At 51.0% G+C, this 17,813-nt stretch overlaps 1 protein-coding gene across 5 annotated transcripts in view; it reads right to left on the bottom strand.

Moving 5' to 3' along the window:
• The window catches only part of TNS3 (tensin 3), a 223,255-nt gene that overhangs the window by 72,033 nt on the left and 133,409 nt on the right, over positions 1–17,813 (bottom strand). For all 5 annotated transcript variants that reach the window (XM_069586826.1, XM_069586828.1, XM_069586827.1 and 2 more), the window contains 3 exons: positions 14,936–15,065; positions 14,531–14,596; positions 13,488–13,592 (listed from right to left, as the gene is read on the bottom strand). In XM_069586826.1, coding sequence (XP_069442927.1) covers positions 13,488–13,592; positions 14,531–14,596; positions 14,936–15,065 — 301 coding nt within the window. The remainder of the gene's footprint in view (positions 1–13,487; positions 13,593–14,530; positions 14,597–14,935; positions 15,066–17,813) is intronic.

Here is a 17,813-nt window from a genome sequence, read left to right as displayed (position 1 = left end):
CAAAAAATCAATTTCAAACAAAACAGCAAACCTGATAGATACACTGAGCTGCTGAAATCCCTCTTTCTTTCAAATACTGAATCTATGACTCTTATGTTTTACCTTTGTGAAAGGTTTGCTTTGAAAAGTAACTTTTCAAAAGCGCTAACAGTATCTTCCCTGCAAGTCTTCACTGGAGAAAAGCAGAATACTCCTCTCCAGGAAATGTCCATGAGAGTTTCCTAAGCACTGGCCACGGCTGCTAGTCAGTTGTTAATGGAGACTGAAATGGAATATTCAGCAAAGTCCGATGACGTGCTGGGACGAACCAGCCTGGGGAATACGGAGAGGAACAAGAGACGGAGGGCGTCAGGCACAATCTCATGGCATCAGATGGGTCAGCAGAGACAGAAAGAAAGAGCAAGGCTGCAGGAAGGGACGTTTCCAGGAGCCGGGGCTCTCAGGTGTGGCTGCATCCCGGTGAGGTTACAAAGAATCGTGATTTTTCTCATCAGAGGAGGGCAGAACACAAGAAACAGCCCTCTCCTGCAACAGGGCTGACATTCCAAAGACAGAGGTTCTTTTTAAGAATCTCCTCTGTGCCAGGACGGGCTTTCCAGGTGGCCCAGTGGTAAAGACCCCTCTATAAGATGAGAAAACAGAAGCTCAGAGAGGTTATGCTAACATTTAATATAATAAAAAGTTACTGGAATCATCTGGAATGCAGCTCTACCTCTGTTTCACTCCCAAATCCATGCTTTCTGTTTTTTTAAAAACACTGGAATTCTAAACCTGACAAACCACTTTAATGTGAAATTAACAATTTAATTTTGGAAAGGAATTTGCCTAAATATTTTCTTTTCAATTCCCTCTCTCCCTCTCACACACACACTCCTTAGAAACTACTTAATCACTCTGCTTTCCTCCCTAACTCCCAAAATGGTCCGTTGTCGGGACAGGAGCCTATGTTCTGAGGCTGCTGGGTTGATGATGGCAGTGTTATGCCTGTTTCCTAGGCTGCAGTAGCGGGAGCTCATGGCAGGCTGTGCATTTCTGTCCTGAAAATTAAGGAACTGTTCCTGGGTAGACCACTCAGTACCCACCCACTGTGCCCACCGCGCCCACCGCACCCACCACACCCACAGCCACTTGGAGCCCTGATAAAGGAAAGGCTCCCCACCCACCCTGACTCACCAGGAGACAGGCTGTGTCTCTGGGCACAGCCTGCTGGCCACTGGCAGTCACTTCTACTTCCTGCAGCAACCCCACACGCACCATCTCCAGCTCGTTCTAAACGACTCTCTACTTGAGGCCACTCAGCTAAACCAATTCACTCTTATCAAAAAGACCCAATACCAGAACCTATACATCCCCATGGAAGTCTTATAATCGCAGTCATCCCTGGAACAGTGCCTGAGAAGAAAGAAAGAAATGATGCCATTGTCTGCATCCACATCCAAGGTACTGAGAGAGCAACCAGACTCCAAAGACTTGAACTGACATCCCGGGGAGAGATCGGGGTGGGAAACAGGTTCACGGAGAGCAGGCTGCGGGCCATCAGGGAAGAGCGGGGTGACAGAAATGTTCTTATTGTGGCTGGGACGGGAGTTTCAGGACAGGAAGTTAAACTCTTGGAACTGGGCAGTAAAGAGAGTGAACTTCACTGTATGTAAATTATACCTCAATGATTCAAAAGATCATGAATTCAAGACAGAAATGAGGCTCACAGGGCAACAGGCCCCCGCTGTGTCCACCTTTCCCCCCTCCCCCCTCCCCTCCTCGTCTCCCCTTCTGACTCCACTCCCCCCCTCTCCACCCCCTGCTCCTTGAATTCCTCCACCTTCTCCCTCTCTTCCAGGATCTTCCTTCCTTTTCCTAGATTCCGTGAGTTCGTGGAGAGTTCTCTCATCTTCAGTATAGCTGTCAGGGTCCCTTTGTGCCCCACCCCCCAACCCCCCGCCTTGTGACATAAAGCTTGTTTTAACTTTTTCACTGGAGCAATTTATGTGCACATCCTCAGTCCCCCTCTAGACTTTCTGGCATAATCAACCTGGGTGTGAATCCTAATTAAAAATCCTGCCCACAGCTGTGTGACCCTGGGTGAGTTACTCCAACCTCTCTGAGCTCCACTTCCCTTATTGGAGAAGTTGGCTGGCAATGGGGTGCTTGATGAGGTTTGCCCAGGATCATCCTGGTGATTCAGGGAGACCAACGTAAAGGGAAGAGAACAGGTAGGCACCGAGTGGACACTGTCTCTGCAAGTCCCCACATCTGTCCTCCAGCCTAGAGCCTGAGGAATAAGAGTGTCTCATGGGGTCCTGTAAAAGAGTATTCTTAACTCAGCCTAACTGACCTCACAATTCAGAATTATGTTGAAGAACTGCTTTTTAACAGAGATCTAAAATAAAAGACGGATTTTTAAAAATACTATTTGAAGATTCTATAAGTCATCTCGTGTAGGGCACAGTAGGGCCGTCCAGCTGCCGAAGCAGCCCACCTCCAGCTCTCACCAGCTGTGCAACACTGCTCAAGCCACCTAATCCGCTCTGCTTCTCAACCTCCTCTGGGACTAATAACCACAAAGACAAAAGCAGTTAGCAGTAAGCTAGCTGAGTGACGCCAAGGGCCTCTGCCGTTGTCTTGGTGGATTCATCACAAACTCGCTTCTGCTGAATCCAGGCAGTTGTGGGGGGCCTCATCCCATTCCACAGGGCCTAGCAGCAGGATGAGCAACACTTTGGCAGATCTTTCAAAGCATTCCCAGGGCCCTTCCTCACCTCTGTACCTCTCGGGCCCCTCACCCTGTTAGAGACCATCTCTCCCAAATGTGCTGCATCAGCTCTGACTGACCAGTGTGGGAACCCGTGATAAATTGCCCAGCTTTAAATTCTGAGGACGGGCCCTGGAGCATTGGCCCAGCACTGCGAGACATCCAGAAGCAGGCGAGCATCTCAGTGCCTGCTGTGTGGCGTTCAGGCAGAGGGGGCACTGGGGCTCCAGTGTCTGAGCCATGGGGACGGCTGCCAGAGAGCAGGGCCCCTGAAAGGGGGATGGGCCCAGAGCAGCAGGCCGGGATGAGCGGGGTCAGTGACCCTCCGCGACCTCTGGCCAGGAAGGGAAGGCTCTGGGAGTGTCCCAGGGATGCCTCCTCTCTCAGGGCCTGTGGGAGCCGCAGGACCTTCAGGATCAGGAGAAACACCCAGGCTTGGCCGGTGTCCCTCACAGGAGGGTCCCTGTTAACTCACTGAGTCACTCACGCTGAGATCTCTCTTTTTCCACTTGGACATTTATAACTGCAGCAATTATAACCTCTCAGGAAACACAGCACGCTTTTATTTTACGGCAGTGGGGTTCTGCCTCTGGGCTAAAGGCTCCCTTGCATGTATACTGAACTAGTTCCTATTCCAAACAAATCGAGAGCTAAGAAAAGATGGCCACACTGGGACCTCTCAGAATTCGACCTTTAGTCCACAACAGCACAGATGGGTGAGTGCGCTGTCCCAGGTGAGATGAAACGCGCCCTTCTCTTCTAAACAAAAGACAGACAATGCTATGAGCAGCTCAGAACCCCAGGGCTGTGAAAGCCTGGCCCGAGCTCTCCTCAGGCCAAGTTCCAGAAATAACTCCATGTAGCACGGAACTTTTCTGGACACGCCATCTCACACCTTGAGAGCAAACACCTGCCCAAACCCCCAAACCCAATACCATCCCCCTGAATGCCAGGCGGGGAGACACCTAAAGTAGAAAGGAGGCACCTGGCCTGCCAAGGGGAACGGATGGAATCGCTCCCTTGGGAGCCAAGTCAGGCTCTGTGTAAATGTTTTCTGAAATTGAGGCAGGCTATGAATTCTTGGAAAAAAATAGAGCAGGGGGAGCGGGGTGTTCCAGGCAGAGAACCACATGGCTTGTGGAAAGGGACGTGCCAACAGCAGGGCCCACGTCTGGGACGCTGGAGCCACACAGATTCCAAGCGCTCCTGGCAGTCCTCTGGGTGAGGCCCGGAATGCGGCGATAACAGAGGCCAGGCTTCACGGTGGGGCTGTGGCAGGCGTGTCCCAGCCACGGCGACCGTGCCCCCAGACAACAGGCACAAACAACGCCGGCAGGACACTCCCATGGGGGGCCCCCCTCTCTTGTCCAATCAACACCCCAGCCTGCACCATCCCATCAAGGGCACTTATCTTGGCACCTGGTTCCCTCCCGGGCACTTGTCACTGTGGAAACACGCCTGAGCCCCAGCTGGCCAAGGAAACAGGAGGCCCTATGGCCCACTGAGAAGTCACCTGAGCGAGCCAGCCACGGAGCGGACCGTGAGCTTCTGCATATAAACTTCACCTCAAACCATTGCTGACCCTCCAAAGGCAGAAGCAGCTAAGACTCCTCTCACCTGCAAATAAACAGTCTTCTGCCTGGCCTTTCTTCTTGCCAGGTTAAAGCTGCTGTTCTGCTCATCACTTACCACCGGACATCCTCACCCCTAGCAGAAGCCACACACACACACACACACACACACACACACACACACAGACACACACAGACACACAGACACACAGACACACACACAGACACACACAGACACACACACACACACACACACACACACACACTCCCTGCTTACCTTGCTTCCAAACAGCCCTGTAGCTTGTTTAGCCCACAACCGTTGGACCCCTGAAGGAAGCCTTCAACCCCAGAACATAGCATCCCGGGGTGGGGGGTGTGTCTCCTCTGCCAACGACCCAGCCTTGCTCTCCAGGCAGTACAGAAGGTAGAAGATCTTGTTAGCTAAGAGAGGGACTTTGGTTCCACCAAAAAAAGGCCAGTGCAATGTAAACACGGGGGTGGGGTTTCCTGCAATCAGGTTTAATGAAATTTGAACCCTGGAGGCTGAGGAGGCGGGGAAAAGGCTTCTACTGGAGAGCCACCCAGCTAGACCTGTGTTCACTCCCAAGACTTCTCAGCTGACAAACTGACGGGTGGAGCCAGCACCAACCTGCTCCGGTTTAGAAATCAGTTTCAGCATCATTTGTGTCCTTCAGCTACAGTCTTCACTTGTGAAGTCTTTACCTTACTGTCTCCATGTCCTGGGACTGTGTCTCTCTTTCAAGCTCGACGTGGCCAAGTTCACTGTCAGTGTTAACTGCACATGGCCCATCTTTCAGTGTTTACTTGCACACCCAGACTTCCACGTTCTGCCCAGCAAGCGCCTCTGCACCTCAGGTCTCTTTGCATGCAATTTAGGTGGGCTTCAGCCAACAGTTTACCCCTCTGCTTTGACTGCTTGTTGGTCAAAGCACAGCAACACGCTCTGAGCCTTAAATGAATGTAACACACCAGAGCAAACAAGCAAAGCTGTTTGGACGCCTTCATGTTTCCACAGCACAACTGGAACCCTCACAAATGTCACCACTAAGTAAGTCTGAGATGGAATATAGTCAGCACATCACAGACACAGATGTCTCCAGCAAACCCCCAATGGCCACTAAGGCACAGGTTATGTCTGTGCTCAGGAGAAAACGTCTGTTTTACTGTGGGACATAAAGCACTTCTTGTGCAAGGTCTACTCAGTTTAGTGCTCAGTAAGCGTCCTAACCCGGAGAAGGCGATGGCACCCCACTCCAGCACTCTAGCCTGGAAAATCCCATGGACAGAGGAGCCTGGTAGGCTGCAGTCCATGGGGTCACAAAGAGTCGGACACGACTGAGCGACTTCACTTTCACTTTTCACTTTCATGCATTGGAGAAGGAAACGGCAACCCACTCCAGTGTTCTTGTCTGGAGAATCCCAGGGACAGAGGAGCCTGATAGGAGGGTGTCTATGGGATCGCAGAGAGTCAGACACGACTGAAGCGACTTAGCAGCAGCAGCAGCAGCAGCAGCAGCAGCAGCAGTGGTCCTAACCAATCCCCATTCCTATCAAGGGAACTGACAGGACTGTGCCCACTCTGCAAATAACACTGTCACTGCAATCAAGCAACTAAGTTGAAAGAGAGTGAAAGTTGCTCAGTCACGTCCAACTCTTTGTGACCCCATGGAATTCTCCAGGCCAGAACCCTGGAGTGGGTAGCCGGTCCCTTCTCCAGGGGATCTTCCCAACCCAGGGACTGAACCCAGGTCTCCTGCATTACAGGCGGATTCTTTACCAGCTGAGCCACCAGGGAAGCCCAAGAACACTAGAGTGAGTAGCCTATCCCTTCTCTAGCAGATATTCCTGATCCAGGAATTAAACCGGGGTCTCCTGCATTGTAGGCGGATTTTTCACCAGCTGACCTACCAGCGAAGTACAGGAAGCAACTAATTGATTACTTAACACTTTTCTTCAAAGAATTCACATCAAAAGAAAAAAAATTAGAAACCGAAATCTGAAAGATCTGGTTTGAGGACTGAGATCAATGGGCCTTGCCATGTTATAGCCAAAGCTGTGCCCAGAGGGGGTCCCAGTCTCCTACAGGACAGTCTTAAAATCAGACCTCTGCACCCCGAAGCTGACAACTGTATGAAAAAACAACAGAATAAGGTACCAACAAAGAGGAAAACAAATCTGTACACTGGCCAGTGGTCTCTCTTCTCCATTTCTAACACAAAGAACCTGCATGACTAGTTGTGTGTCAAAAGGAGGCTGGCCTTTCATGAGGCTCATTTCCCACTGTGGGGGGTGGAAGGTGAGTTTTCCTCGTCCTGGCAGCGGCTTCACAAAGGAGCTGCGACAGCCTTCATGAATGCCCAGCAACTGGCACCAGCGAGGCCTTCAGATCTTGGCAGTCATGCTGTTGCCAGCCTCTAACACTTGTGCCCAAAACACTGTCATATTCCCTGCACTCCTACCTGTGGGTTTCAATCACACAGAGCCCATTCAGGCTGTTCCTGTCAACTTCTCCCGAAACAACGTGGTCTTGTGAGGCTCTGCTGATGTGTGGCCAAAAGGCAGTTCTGCAGCTCAGTGTTTTGACAGGCTTCAGAACTTTCCACTGTACTGAGATGGAATTTTGTGCATGAGGTTACATAGCTAACACAGAAAAGACTTGATGGGTTTCCTGAATATTCCTGGGAGTAGTTGGCAAAGTGGGACAGGAGACCCTCAGAAGGTTCACTGTGATTCCAATGTGAGACCCATAAAGACAGAAGAAATAACCAGAAAAGGAAACCAACTAGGACTAAAAGAAGTGGAAATTTCACAAAGTAGCAGAAAAGATGGGCAATAAAAGTACAGCCTAAGGCCAAAACGTGTACAAGAGGGTTCATTGCAGCATTAACCACAGAGGAAAAAAGGTGGAAAAAACCCAGATGCTCACCTGCTGGTGAATGGATCAGCACACTGAGGTCTAGTCACACTCTGGAACATTATTCGGCCATAAAAAAAGGAGTGACGTACCAAAAATGAATGAACCCTCAAGTCATCACGCGGCGTGAAAGACGCCTGTCATGAAGAGCCACACACTGCAGGATTCCACTTGCACGAAATGTCCAGATGAGGGAAATCCACAGAGAGGGAAGATGGGTGGTCTCCCGGGGCTGGGAGAGGGAGGGCTGGGGAGTGACTGCCAGGGGGTTTCATTTGGAGCTGACAGACATGTTCTTTAGTTAGAAAGTGGTAACAGTTGCCTGGCCAGACCCAGCCCCAGGACCGTGGAGCGGCAGCAGCCCACCACAAGGCTGGGAGAGGTACCTCTGTCCTCACCCCACAGCAGGCCATCTTCACCTCCATCCAAATCTCCTTTCCCTCTAGAGGACCACGCTTTCCCTCCAGCCCCTCCTGAGGTGCCTGCTTGGATGTCCAGAGCTACAGTACATATAGCCCGACCCCAGAACACCCCTCATTGCCACAATTCACAGCACTGCCAAGAGAGCATCACAGCAAATGACAGAGGACCCCCCCCCCCCGCTTTTTTTAATATAAAGCATAGGCACATGATAACTGTCTCTAAAGAGACAAAATACAGGATGTTCCCAGTTGCCCTCTTCTACAAAACACCTCCCTTTTCCTTTAATTCACAGGGAACTTTTCTCTCCGGTTTGCAGCAATTTCCAAAGGTAGCATGTGATAAAGTCACAAACATGGGATCTGAAACCTCTCCTCCCTGCCCTACATTTGTTGAGTCTGAAGAGATGGGAGGCAGGGTGATAGTGAGACCACATCAGGCAAGAGGTGGAAGGAGGAGCGAGATGCGTGTATGTGCTGCGGAGGAAGGGACCCACGAGCATGCGCATCCCGGGCCTCTCCTCCTCAGGCTTTTGGTTCTAGTTGCTAATATGAAGCTTGTAATCTTTCCTGAATTGGGGATGTCGCCAAAGTGTCAGAGCCCTGACTTGGCAGAAAGGCACCTGCAGGTTCTGCAGGGAATACTGCAACCCTGCCTGCTATTGAGAAAGTTCTCCACATGGAGGGCACAGAAGGAAATTCACCAGTTTTGGTCCGAGCTTAATCCACGTAGCCGATGTGCAAGCATCCAGGCTGGGAAGGAGGTAGAGGAGCAAGCCGGGGGAGGCGGGGGGCACGACTGAGACGCAATTCAGTAAAAGTGAGTCTGTGAGACCTTTCAAAGAAGGGAACAGGAACAAACTCTTTGCCATGCCATATTTACACACTCTCTGAGCTCACACTAGTGTAGAAGTTTTGTAACTTGGGGTCTCAGGGAGACCGGGGGGTCAGGTCCACTTCTAGTTTCATCTTTAGGAGAACCCACTGGCAGTCAGAACTCAGGTGCTGGTCCCCAAGGCAGAATGCCAGTGACGGAGTCTAGAGATGTGCACTCCAGAGCCACAGGCAGGCTGCCCAGGGAGCCACTGCTAAAGCAGGTGCAGCATCGAGGGGCAGAAGCAATGTCGACACTGGCCATCAAGGAGGAAAGAGAGAGCAGATAAACATGCCCTTGGCTGAAGCTGAGGGCATGTCCACAGCCACCTGCCTTTCATATCCCTACCCCAGAGCACAGGACATGCTCACCCCCACGGTGGGTCCCCCCCAGGGTGGGTCCCCCCAGGGTGGGTCCCACAGTTCGAGGGATGTGGGCAGGCTGAGAGCCAAGGACCCCAGTGAAATCAAGCCAACTCTCAGTGCTTCTGTCCACTAGCTGTCCTGGGATAATGCTTCTTAAGGCCTCCAGCCGTCGCTGGCAGGCTGTGTGTGTGTATATTAGTCATTCAGTTATGTCCAAGTCTTTGCAACCCCAGGGACTGTGGCTCACTAGGCTCCTCTGTCCATGGAATTCTCCAGGCAAGAATACTGGAGTGAGTGGGTTGCCATTCCCTTCTCCACCCTCTCAGGTAGGAAGGCTAAGGGTCCCCAAGAGGAGGAAATAAACTGCAAATGGGTCACGGCCTGCAGCTGCAACCTTTCACTGGGAGGCTGACATGGGCTAATTCGTGCAAACTCGTCCAGATGACATGAATTTCAAGTCAATTTCTCTGACACCACTGAGATGGCAGCTCAGGGCCAGTTATGACTCATTAATAGGCTCCAACATCACACTCGCTCTTCTGACAGGATCCAATCCACTTCAAAAAGTTAACACCCAAAGGACTTTATGGTTCCCAGCACAAAGATGAGACTCTTGTATTTCAGGTTGAAAGTGAAAGTGAAGTCGTGTCAGACTCTTTGCAACCCCAAGGACTGTAGTCTACCAGGCTCCTCCGTCCATGGGATTTTCCAGGCAAGAGTACTGGAGTGGGTTGCCACTTCCTTCTCCAGGGGATCCTCCCAATCCAGGGATTGAACCTGGGTATCCCACATTGTAAGCAGATGCTTTACCATATTTCAGATTAGATTAAGCCATTGCTCTCCATCCCAATCACTGCCCGAAATCCCTTATCAAAACAGGATTAACTCCAGGTCACGGGTTCACACCTGGAAGGGGACCTGCAAGGCCAGAGCTGGAGGCTTAAAATCAAGAGAGCACAGGAGGGCGCTTCCTGAGATCTGAGCAAGGTGCCATCGGCATTTGACAGGGGGCCTGCATTAAAGCAGTTACTCGGCTCTGAACCGTCAAAGCAAGCAATGTGAAGGAAAGTTTTGCCGGATGCAGGATCTAAAGCAATTCCCAGTCTGGGTACAGAGTGGAAGGGTTCAGTGAGTGGCTACAGTGGCCAGACACTGATGATGCAGCCACTACATTCTGGAAGCTCAGCCAGCAGCATTCCCATTCTGCTAGGGAGGAGCTTGACCTTGGACAGAGAGCAGAGCCAGGACCTAAGGTCTGATCTGCCGGATTACAGTGGACCCTCTTTTGGATAAGTCACCAAGGTATGCTTTGCTTTTCCAAATCTCAACACCTGACAACAGTTTCTGGGGAGAAATACTTTCAAATGCATTTTCAAAGCGTGCATGCATGCTAAGTCACTTCATTCATGTCTGACTCTTTCTGACTCTATGGACTGTAGCCCACCAGTTTCCTCTTTCCATGGAATTCTCCAGGCAAGAATACCAGAGTGGGTTGCCATGTCCTCCTCCAGGGGATCTTCCTGACCCAAGGTTCGAATTCACATCTCTTGTGTCTCCTGCATTGGCAGGCGGGTTCTTTACCACTCCTGCTGCTGTGCTGCTAAGCCACTTCAGTCGTGTCCGATTCTGTGTGACCCCATAGACGGCAGCCCACCAGGCTCCCCCGTCCCTGGGATTCTCCAGGCAAGAACACTGGAGTGGGTTTCTTTACCACTAGCGCCACCAAATGGCAACATCTAAATGTCACAGCTTGATCCAGAACTTGTAACTGCACACACCTGTGGCCAGTTCTTCCGGAACCAACTTGTCCTCACCAGCGGCCCGACTGCCGGCGGCTCAGTAGAGCGTCCTGCATGGGACAGTGACAGGACTGGGTCTTACTGTAAAAGTGATAAGAAATCAGAGGCCCCCTTTCTGCAGCCCACCCCCATGGAGCTCTGGGGCCACTGTGGTTGCCTGGAGGCCAACTCTGATTGGCCAATGTTTATTGGGCGGTGACCTGAAGTATCAGAGCCCTAACCTGGGGGACAGCGGCCCCTGTCTATGCAACCTTGGATCCACAAGCTTTACCTGCGGCCAGAAACACACTCGTTGGTTAAAGCCAGGAACAGAGGAAAGGAGGGGCACAACAAGGCTTCGTGCCCAACCATGGGCTGTGCTGCAGGCCTCACTCTGGTCCAGGGACCAGCAGGTCTTCAGCTGGAAGGATGAGGTTTGCACCAAATAGCACTGGGGTCAAACAGGCCCAGACTTACTTGTGTCCCACTTCCACAGTCTCCATCCTGCATGATCTCAAACACACGACAACTCACTCAGCTTCACCTGTGACCACCAACAGTGCACAGCCCCAGACAGCTACCAGGACCCCTCACCAAAGTCCAGCTTTTGATTTCTCTTGGGTATTTCCCCCTTTATCTCTAAAATGGGTCACAGGGTCTTACGTGGATCAAATAAATAGCACGTGAGAGGCTCCTGTAGGCTGCCCCACTGTCCGCCCCCACCCTCCGTTTCTCTCCTTGAGACAGCGAGAGTCCCATGAAATACTGATGAGGCAGTGGGAGCCCCAGATCCCCTCTGGGCCACAGAGCTGGGAGCAGAGAACTGAGTCTCTGTGATGAAGACAGGACATCTGGAATCAAGTGTCCACGCGTGAACGAGTTCACGGCTGGTGGAAGAGGCACACTTTGCCCGGACATAACAAGGGGTCAAGGTCCTTGATTGAAGGACTACAGAGGGTCCACTCCAGGAGAGCAGAGATAAACACAGTTTAGGTCGGGGGTGGGGTGTGTGTGTGTGTGTGTGTGTGTGTGTGTGTTTTAACCAGTAGGGACTAGAAATGGAAGCGCACATAGAAGGGAGGGCCAAAAGACACCATTTTCTAGCCAAAAACATAGGCTGCCAAACCTTCCTTAACCCCAGAAAGTTTTGCCCTGAGGGAAGCATGGCTGAGACTGCTTCCCGCCAGCCAATGCCCCCCGCCTTCACAGGAGAAGGGGGGGGCACCGGTGCCCTCCTCCAGGAACCCAAGCCAGGGACTGAGGCTCCAAGTGAGAGCTAAGGGCACTGGGAATGAGGAATGAGCTCACCAATGCAGGTCAACCCCACCGAGGAGCCTGGAGAGCTGGGAGATGGAGGGAACCTCAGGAAGGGTAATGACTCCACGTGAGGGGAACTGCATGTTTTGCGCAAGGTGGCTGTGCAAGAGTCTGCAGGGCCTTGGCAGCAGGGGCCATCCACTCAGCACCTACAACCGTGAGAACTCAGAACCCTCCATGAGCTCCGCCGGGAGCAACTGTAACTGACGAGGGCTCAGACAGGGGTAGGAAATTAAGAGGTACAAACCATTACGTATAAAATAAATGTGCCATGAGGATACATTGCACAGCATAGCAAACACTGCCAATATTCTATCATAACTATAAATGGAGTATAATCTTTAAAAATTGTGAATCACGATGTTGTATATCTGTAACTTGTATAATATTGTAAATCAACTATATTTCAATTTGGGGGAAAAAAAAAAAAGTAGATGTGCAAGGTCTAAAAAAAACATCAAGAGCAACTGAGACCCTCAATGGAATGCAGTGTGGTGAATGAACCGGGCATGGGAATGGCGCTTCAAGGTGTGTACAGAGGCTTGACACACACAGCACTTAGAGACCATGAGGAGTGATGAGGGCTTCACCTCTAGACAGCAGGACGCTCTGTATCACAGAAATACTGACACGACCCAGGACTCTCCAAGTAGACAAGCGGAGGAGCCTCGTGCCCGCCCTGACGCCCTGAGTAGACACAGACATCCCCGGCCAGTCCCTTCAATCCCAGCAATGCACAAAGATGCGCACCTGTGGAGTTATCACCACAACACTTGCTTTTGGCTATTTAATGTCTGGATGGAACTAACTGGACAAAATTGTTTTCACTCTCTCCCCCAAATCAGGTCTGTTCACAATTTGGTGCTTGAAAAAGATGAAAGGCCGTGTTCTCAAGCACCTAGAAGAAGTCTGATCCCTCCTCTCTGACACTGACCTGCAGAGGCTTTTTTCTATAAACCTGGCAGGTGCCACCCTTCATACCTTTTCTCTTTCATGATACCTGTGACTCAAACTGCAGATCCTGCGGCAAACAGAGAATATGTTTGGGAGAGACGGACTCACAAAACAGAGACTAAATGACGCAGCCATACAACCTGGACACCAGTGTAATGAGCAAACAGAAATAGAACCCACATACCTATTGCCCATGGGGCTCCCCAACAGTAGGAAGCCTGCCAGTGCTCAGACACCAGGAATTCCCCTTCCGCAATCAGGAGGGCAAGGGAGAGACAGACATACAGCTTCAGGTGAGGAAGCTTCTAGATGACAAGTTCACTAACTGACCATCACTATGCAGCTTTGTCAAAGCTCAACCCAATTCACCAAGCCTGATTCTCACAAGTGCCCTCAGACTCACAATGGTGTGGACTCTTGACAGCCTCCAAGCAGGCTGCAAGGAGATTTTCGATCTAAAGGTGAACAAACTGCTTGTTCTGGGTTCTATTCTCCAGGAACTGATAGCAAGGTAACAAGACTCACCTTCACCATCTGCACTCAGGTTCTCATATGAGTCCCAGCGGATTAGCGGGTCTGCTGTGTTGAAGTCCACAATCACCCTGTGGTCATTCTGCAAATGTTCACATCCTGCAGGGTGGTGGAGGGGACAGGGGTGGACAAAGGGGGTTAGTCCCAGTCAAGCCGGCACCTGCCAGCAACGCAGAGAGGAGCCTCTGGATCTGAGTGCCAGCACAGAGTCCAGATCCACACCCTCCCCCACAAGCCTGCCAGTAATCTGAGCTGGAACTGAACAACAGTGCAAACCACTTGGCAGGAAGGAAAGGTGAATACTCGTCCTCTGTCTACCAGGTGGGAGGCTCTATGCTCTGGATGCGTTTCTGCACAAGGGGATCATCTGGATGGCTCTGCAGGTCAAGGACCCAGCAGAACCCTGAGGAGCAGCCTCAGGGCTGGTGGACGGGAGGGGTGGGTTTGGGCTCTTGCCTTTCCGAGGCTTCCAGGAGGATTCTTACCCCCACAGCCTTGCATTTAACTATTCATGCCTCAGTCTATGGCACTGGGCACAGAAATAGGGTGCTTCTTTTCCACAGCTATTAAAAACTGAATTAAAACTTTCACAAATAGGAATCTCGGTGATGGAAATGAGCCATTTGTCTTCACAGTAAAGACACTGCTTTCTCTTTCAATGTATTTTTAGAAGAAAGGAGTCTAGTTTGCACACAAATAGTTGCAGTCTTTCTACTATATTTCTAGTCCTCTTTAAAAATATGTGGTTGCTTTTTGATGGGAGAAGTAAACAGGGCATCAATACATGGTCCCAATCCTGAAGTTCTGGGCCCTTCTTTGGGCAAGTCACACCATCTCTGGGGTCTTTACCTGGGCCCTACTGTCTCTAGGCTAACACCTTCCCATTGTCTAATATTCTATTTTTAATGTATTATAAATCTTTCCAATTATGTGCAAAGGTGGGAGGTTCTACAGAGACTCCAGCATACACATCACCCAACCAGGTCAGCATCTTGCAGCCCCTCCACCCCTCTGCCAGCATTCTGCATTCTACCCACCTTGAATCTTCTCAGGAGTGGCTGAGAAGACTAACTCAATCTTCCCATTATCAGGAAAACGGTCATCTAAAAAAGAAATCCTATTTCAACAAATTTGGAGACAAGACAACAAATGAATTTTGTCCTTATATTCCTACCAGGGCAACACCACTCCCAAATCTCCAACAGCACACCAATGACAGAGAAAAATGTTAGCATTTTTACTGCTTCTCTGGATTTTTTCTTTGTTGGAACAATCATCAGTCTTTTGTGAGACTGGTAATAATTTTGTTAACCTGCTGGTTTATGGTGTGGGGGTGGGCACAGTAGTGGAGAACAGTGAAAGGAACACATAAGGCTCCCGGGGGCCACCCACTGAGGGCCCATTCTCCCTACACTCAGTCTGGACCCAGGGAGGGACCTCACCTTTGCTCGCACTGTCCAAATCCTCCTTCGCAAACACAAGTCTGTAGCCCTGAACAGCCCCGGTGTGAAACTGCAGGCGGAAAATGACGTCGCGGGTGGCCGAGCGGTACTTCTTATGGTAGCACTTCACCTGGGATAAAAAGGGGTGTGTTTTCCAGGGAGCCCCACCTGCGAGGAAGGCTCCTGCGGGAGTGCACAGGAAGACATCTGAAGAATGAAACTGCGCAGCCTCTTTTTCCTAATTTCATCTAAATACTCCACATTTTACCTTAAAGCCTTTCTGCTCTGGTGAAAGGAGTATGCAGTCATTACTTTTTGTACTCGGCTCAATACTTCTGTTGTGTGCTATAACTGAGAGAGAGAGAAAGATGGCAAGAAGGGAGAAGGAAGAGAAAGGGAAAAGGCCTTGGAATATAAATTCCACGGCTGGGCTGTCAAGACGTGCTAAATGACAGTTTGAGACCAGTCTCCAGAATCACCAGGGATGTAACTTGGATTCAGGCTGTGGCTCCGAGGCGCGAGGTCTCTGGGACCAGCTCAGGCCTCTGGGGTGACGGTGCCAATACACAGGGTAAAAGAACCCCTTCCGGGCACTTGGCAGGGAAGGGTGGGTGGAGGAGGGGCCCTGGCACCATTTCTCACCTTTCCACGGGGGGACCCTGCCTGAGGGGTCTGAGAGCAGGGCTGCCCATGAGGAGGGCAGGAAGGCCACGGCAGAGTGGTGTACTGCAGCAGAGAGGGCCCTTCCTCCCTCCTAAGTAGGGCAGGGCTCCTTTCCAGGGTCCCCAGGGGTTCAAGCCCACAAGCATCCTAGATTCTGCCCTCAGACACTCAGAGTGGAGGAAGCCACGCCCTGCACTGCGCATGCCCAGGAGGAAGGGAGGCTGGAGGTACAGGGATCTCACAGGCAGCCATGCTCACAAAAGACTCAGGTCGGAAAGAGATGGGCTTCAGATATCTTGTGCCAGGTCAATGAGAAGCAGTCCCAGCAAGCATGGTCCAGACCAATGATTCGGGAGATGCTGTAGGTGACTGATCTGGGTGTATGTTCAGTCACTCACTCATGTCTAACTCTTTGCAACCCCATGGATTGCAGCACGCCAGGCTTCCCTCTCCTTCACTATCTCCTGGAGTTTGCTCAAACTCATGTCCATTGAATCAATGATGGCATTCAATCATGTCATCCTCTGTCCTCCCCTTCTCCTCTTGCCTTCAATCTTTTCCAGCATCACAGTCTTTCTTTTCCAGTGAGTGGGCTCTTTGCATCAGGTGGCCAAAGTATTGGAACTTCAGCTTCAGCATCAGTCCTTCCAATGAATATTCAAGGTTGATTTCTTTTAGGATTGTCTGGTTTGATCTCCTTGCTGTCCAAGGGACTCTCAAGAGCGTTCTCCAGCACTACAGTTCAAAGGCATCAATTCTTTGGCGCTCAGTCTTCCTTATGGTTCAACTTTCATATCTATACATCACTACTGAAAAAACCATAGCTTTGACTATGCCAAACTAAGCAAACTTTTATTGGCAAAGTGATCTCTTTTTTAATATGCTGCCTAGGTTTGCCATTGCTTTTTTTCCAAGGAGCAAGTGTCTTTTAATTTCATGGCTGCAGTCACCATCCACAGCGATTCTGAAGTCCAAGAAAATAAAGGCTGTCACTGTTTCCACTATTTCTCCATCTATTTGCCATGAAGTGATGGGACCAGGCCTTCAGTAACCAGAGAACCATCACTCAAGAGAAAAAATAAAGACCCAAGGAGCTTCAGCCCCTAGGGCAAACCCCAAAGTCATATACCTCTGTGCTATCTACAAGGAAACAGTCTGATAAATAAATGAAGAAATGTACACAGACCGTAAGGGGAGCGATTCATGTTGACAAACACAAGCCCCACGTTCACTATGCGGGAGGCACCAGGTGGCCTGTGCACACTCCTGGTGGGAATCCAGACCCAGGCCTGGCCTCCACGCCCCTGTCCAGGGCTGGCATATGGAACCAGCCCACGAGAACTCTTCAGAAATGTGACAACTTCCATTTACTCTCCAACAGCAAATGATCTCCAGTCGCCAAGTCCTCTCTCATTTCATCCGGGGTCTCTGGCTCCTCAGCAGGGTCCAACCAAAGGCTGTGCCCCTAGCCTTCCTTCCCGAGATGCTGCTTACATTCTCACCCCTCCAAGGCCCCTGCACCACACTGACAGCGGAGCAGAGGGCCTCATCCCACACATGCTGCAGCAAGACCCCCATGGAGGGGACATGCTCCCACACACCTATCTCTGCTGGATGATGGACCCACCCTCTCTGTTTGCCTTTCTCCACTGCTACCCTGGAAGTGAGAGGGAAAGGGGGAGAAGACTTGGAGAAAAGGCAAGAGAGTTTCAGGGACATGCCAGTCTGACTCTGAAGTCTTTATCAATACTGAGGGGAAACAAGGCTGCAAGATAACAACAAGGCCTCCCTCCAGAAGCTGACAGCCCCTGACGGAAGTGGCCCCAAGCCAGCCCACAGGGTCATGCCTCACGGTAGCTCCCCTCCCTCAATTTGGCACCAGGTTCTGTGGGCAGGTAGAGCCCCTGGTGGACACAGGGCATCACAGGTGCTCGTAAAGAAGCATAGACAGCCTAAGGGCAGGGGAGGATGCCCCTCAAGCACAGCTCCCTTTGGGGGAATCTTTCTCCTGCTCTGAGTTAAAGGGTTCATCCTGCAGCCAGCTCCTGATGTACACAGCTCATCCCAACCAGAAGCCCCCAGGCCTGCCCCCACCTTTCCCAGAACCCAAGGTGCTCGATGGTCTCCCCACCTCTGGTCTCACCATCGCTCATCACAGCAGCTATACACAAATACACACACACACACACACACACACACACATACACACACACAG

This window comes from Ovis canadensis, chromosome 4 (assembly GCF_042477335.2).
Source record: "Ovis canadensis isolate MfBH-ARS-UI-01 breed Bighorn chromosome 4, ARS-UI_OviCan_v2, whole genome shotgun sequence".
NCBI lineage: Eukaryota > Metazoa > Chordata > Mammalia > Artiodactyla > Bovidae > Ovis > Ovis canadensis.
This window is presented reverse-complemented; position numbering and strand designations above follow the sequence as displayed.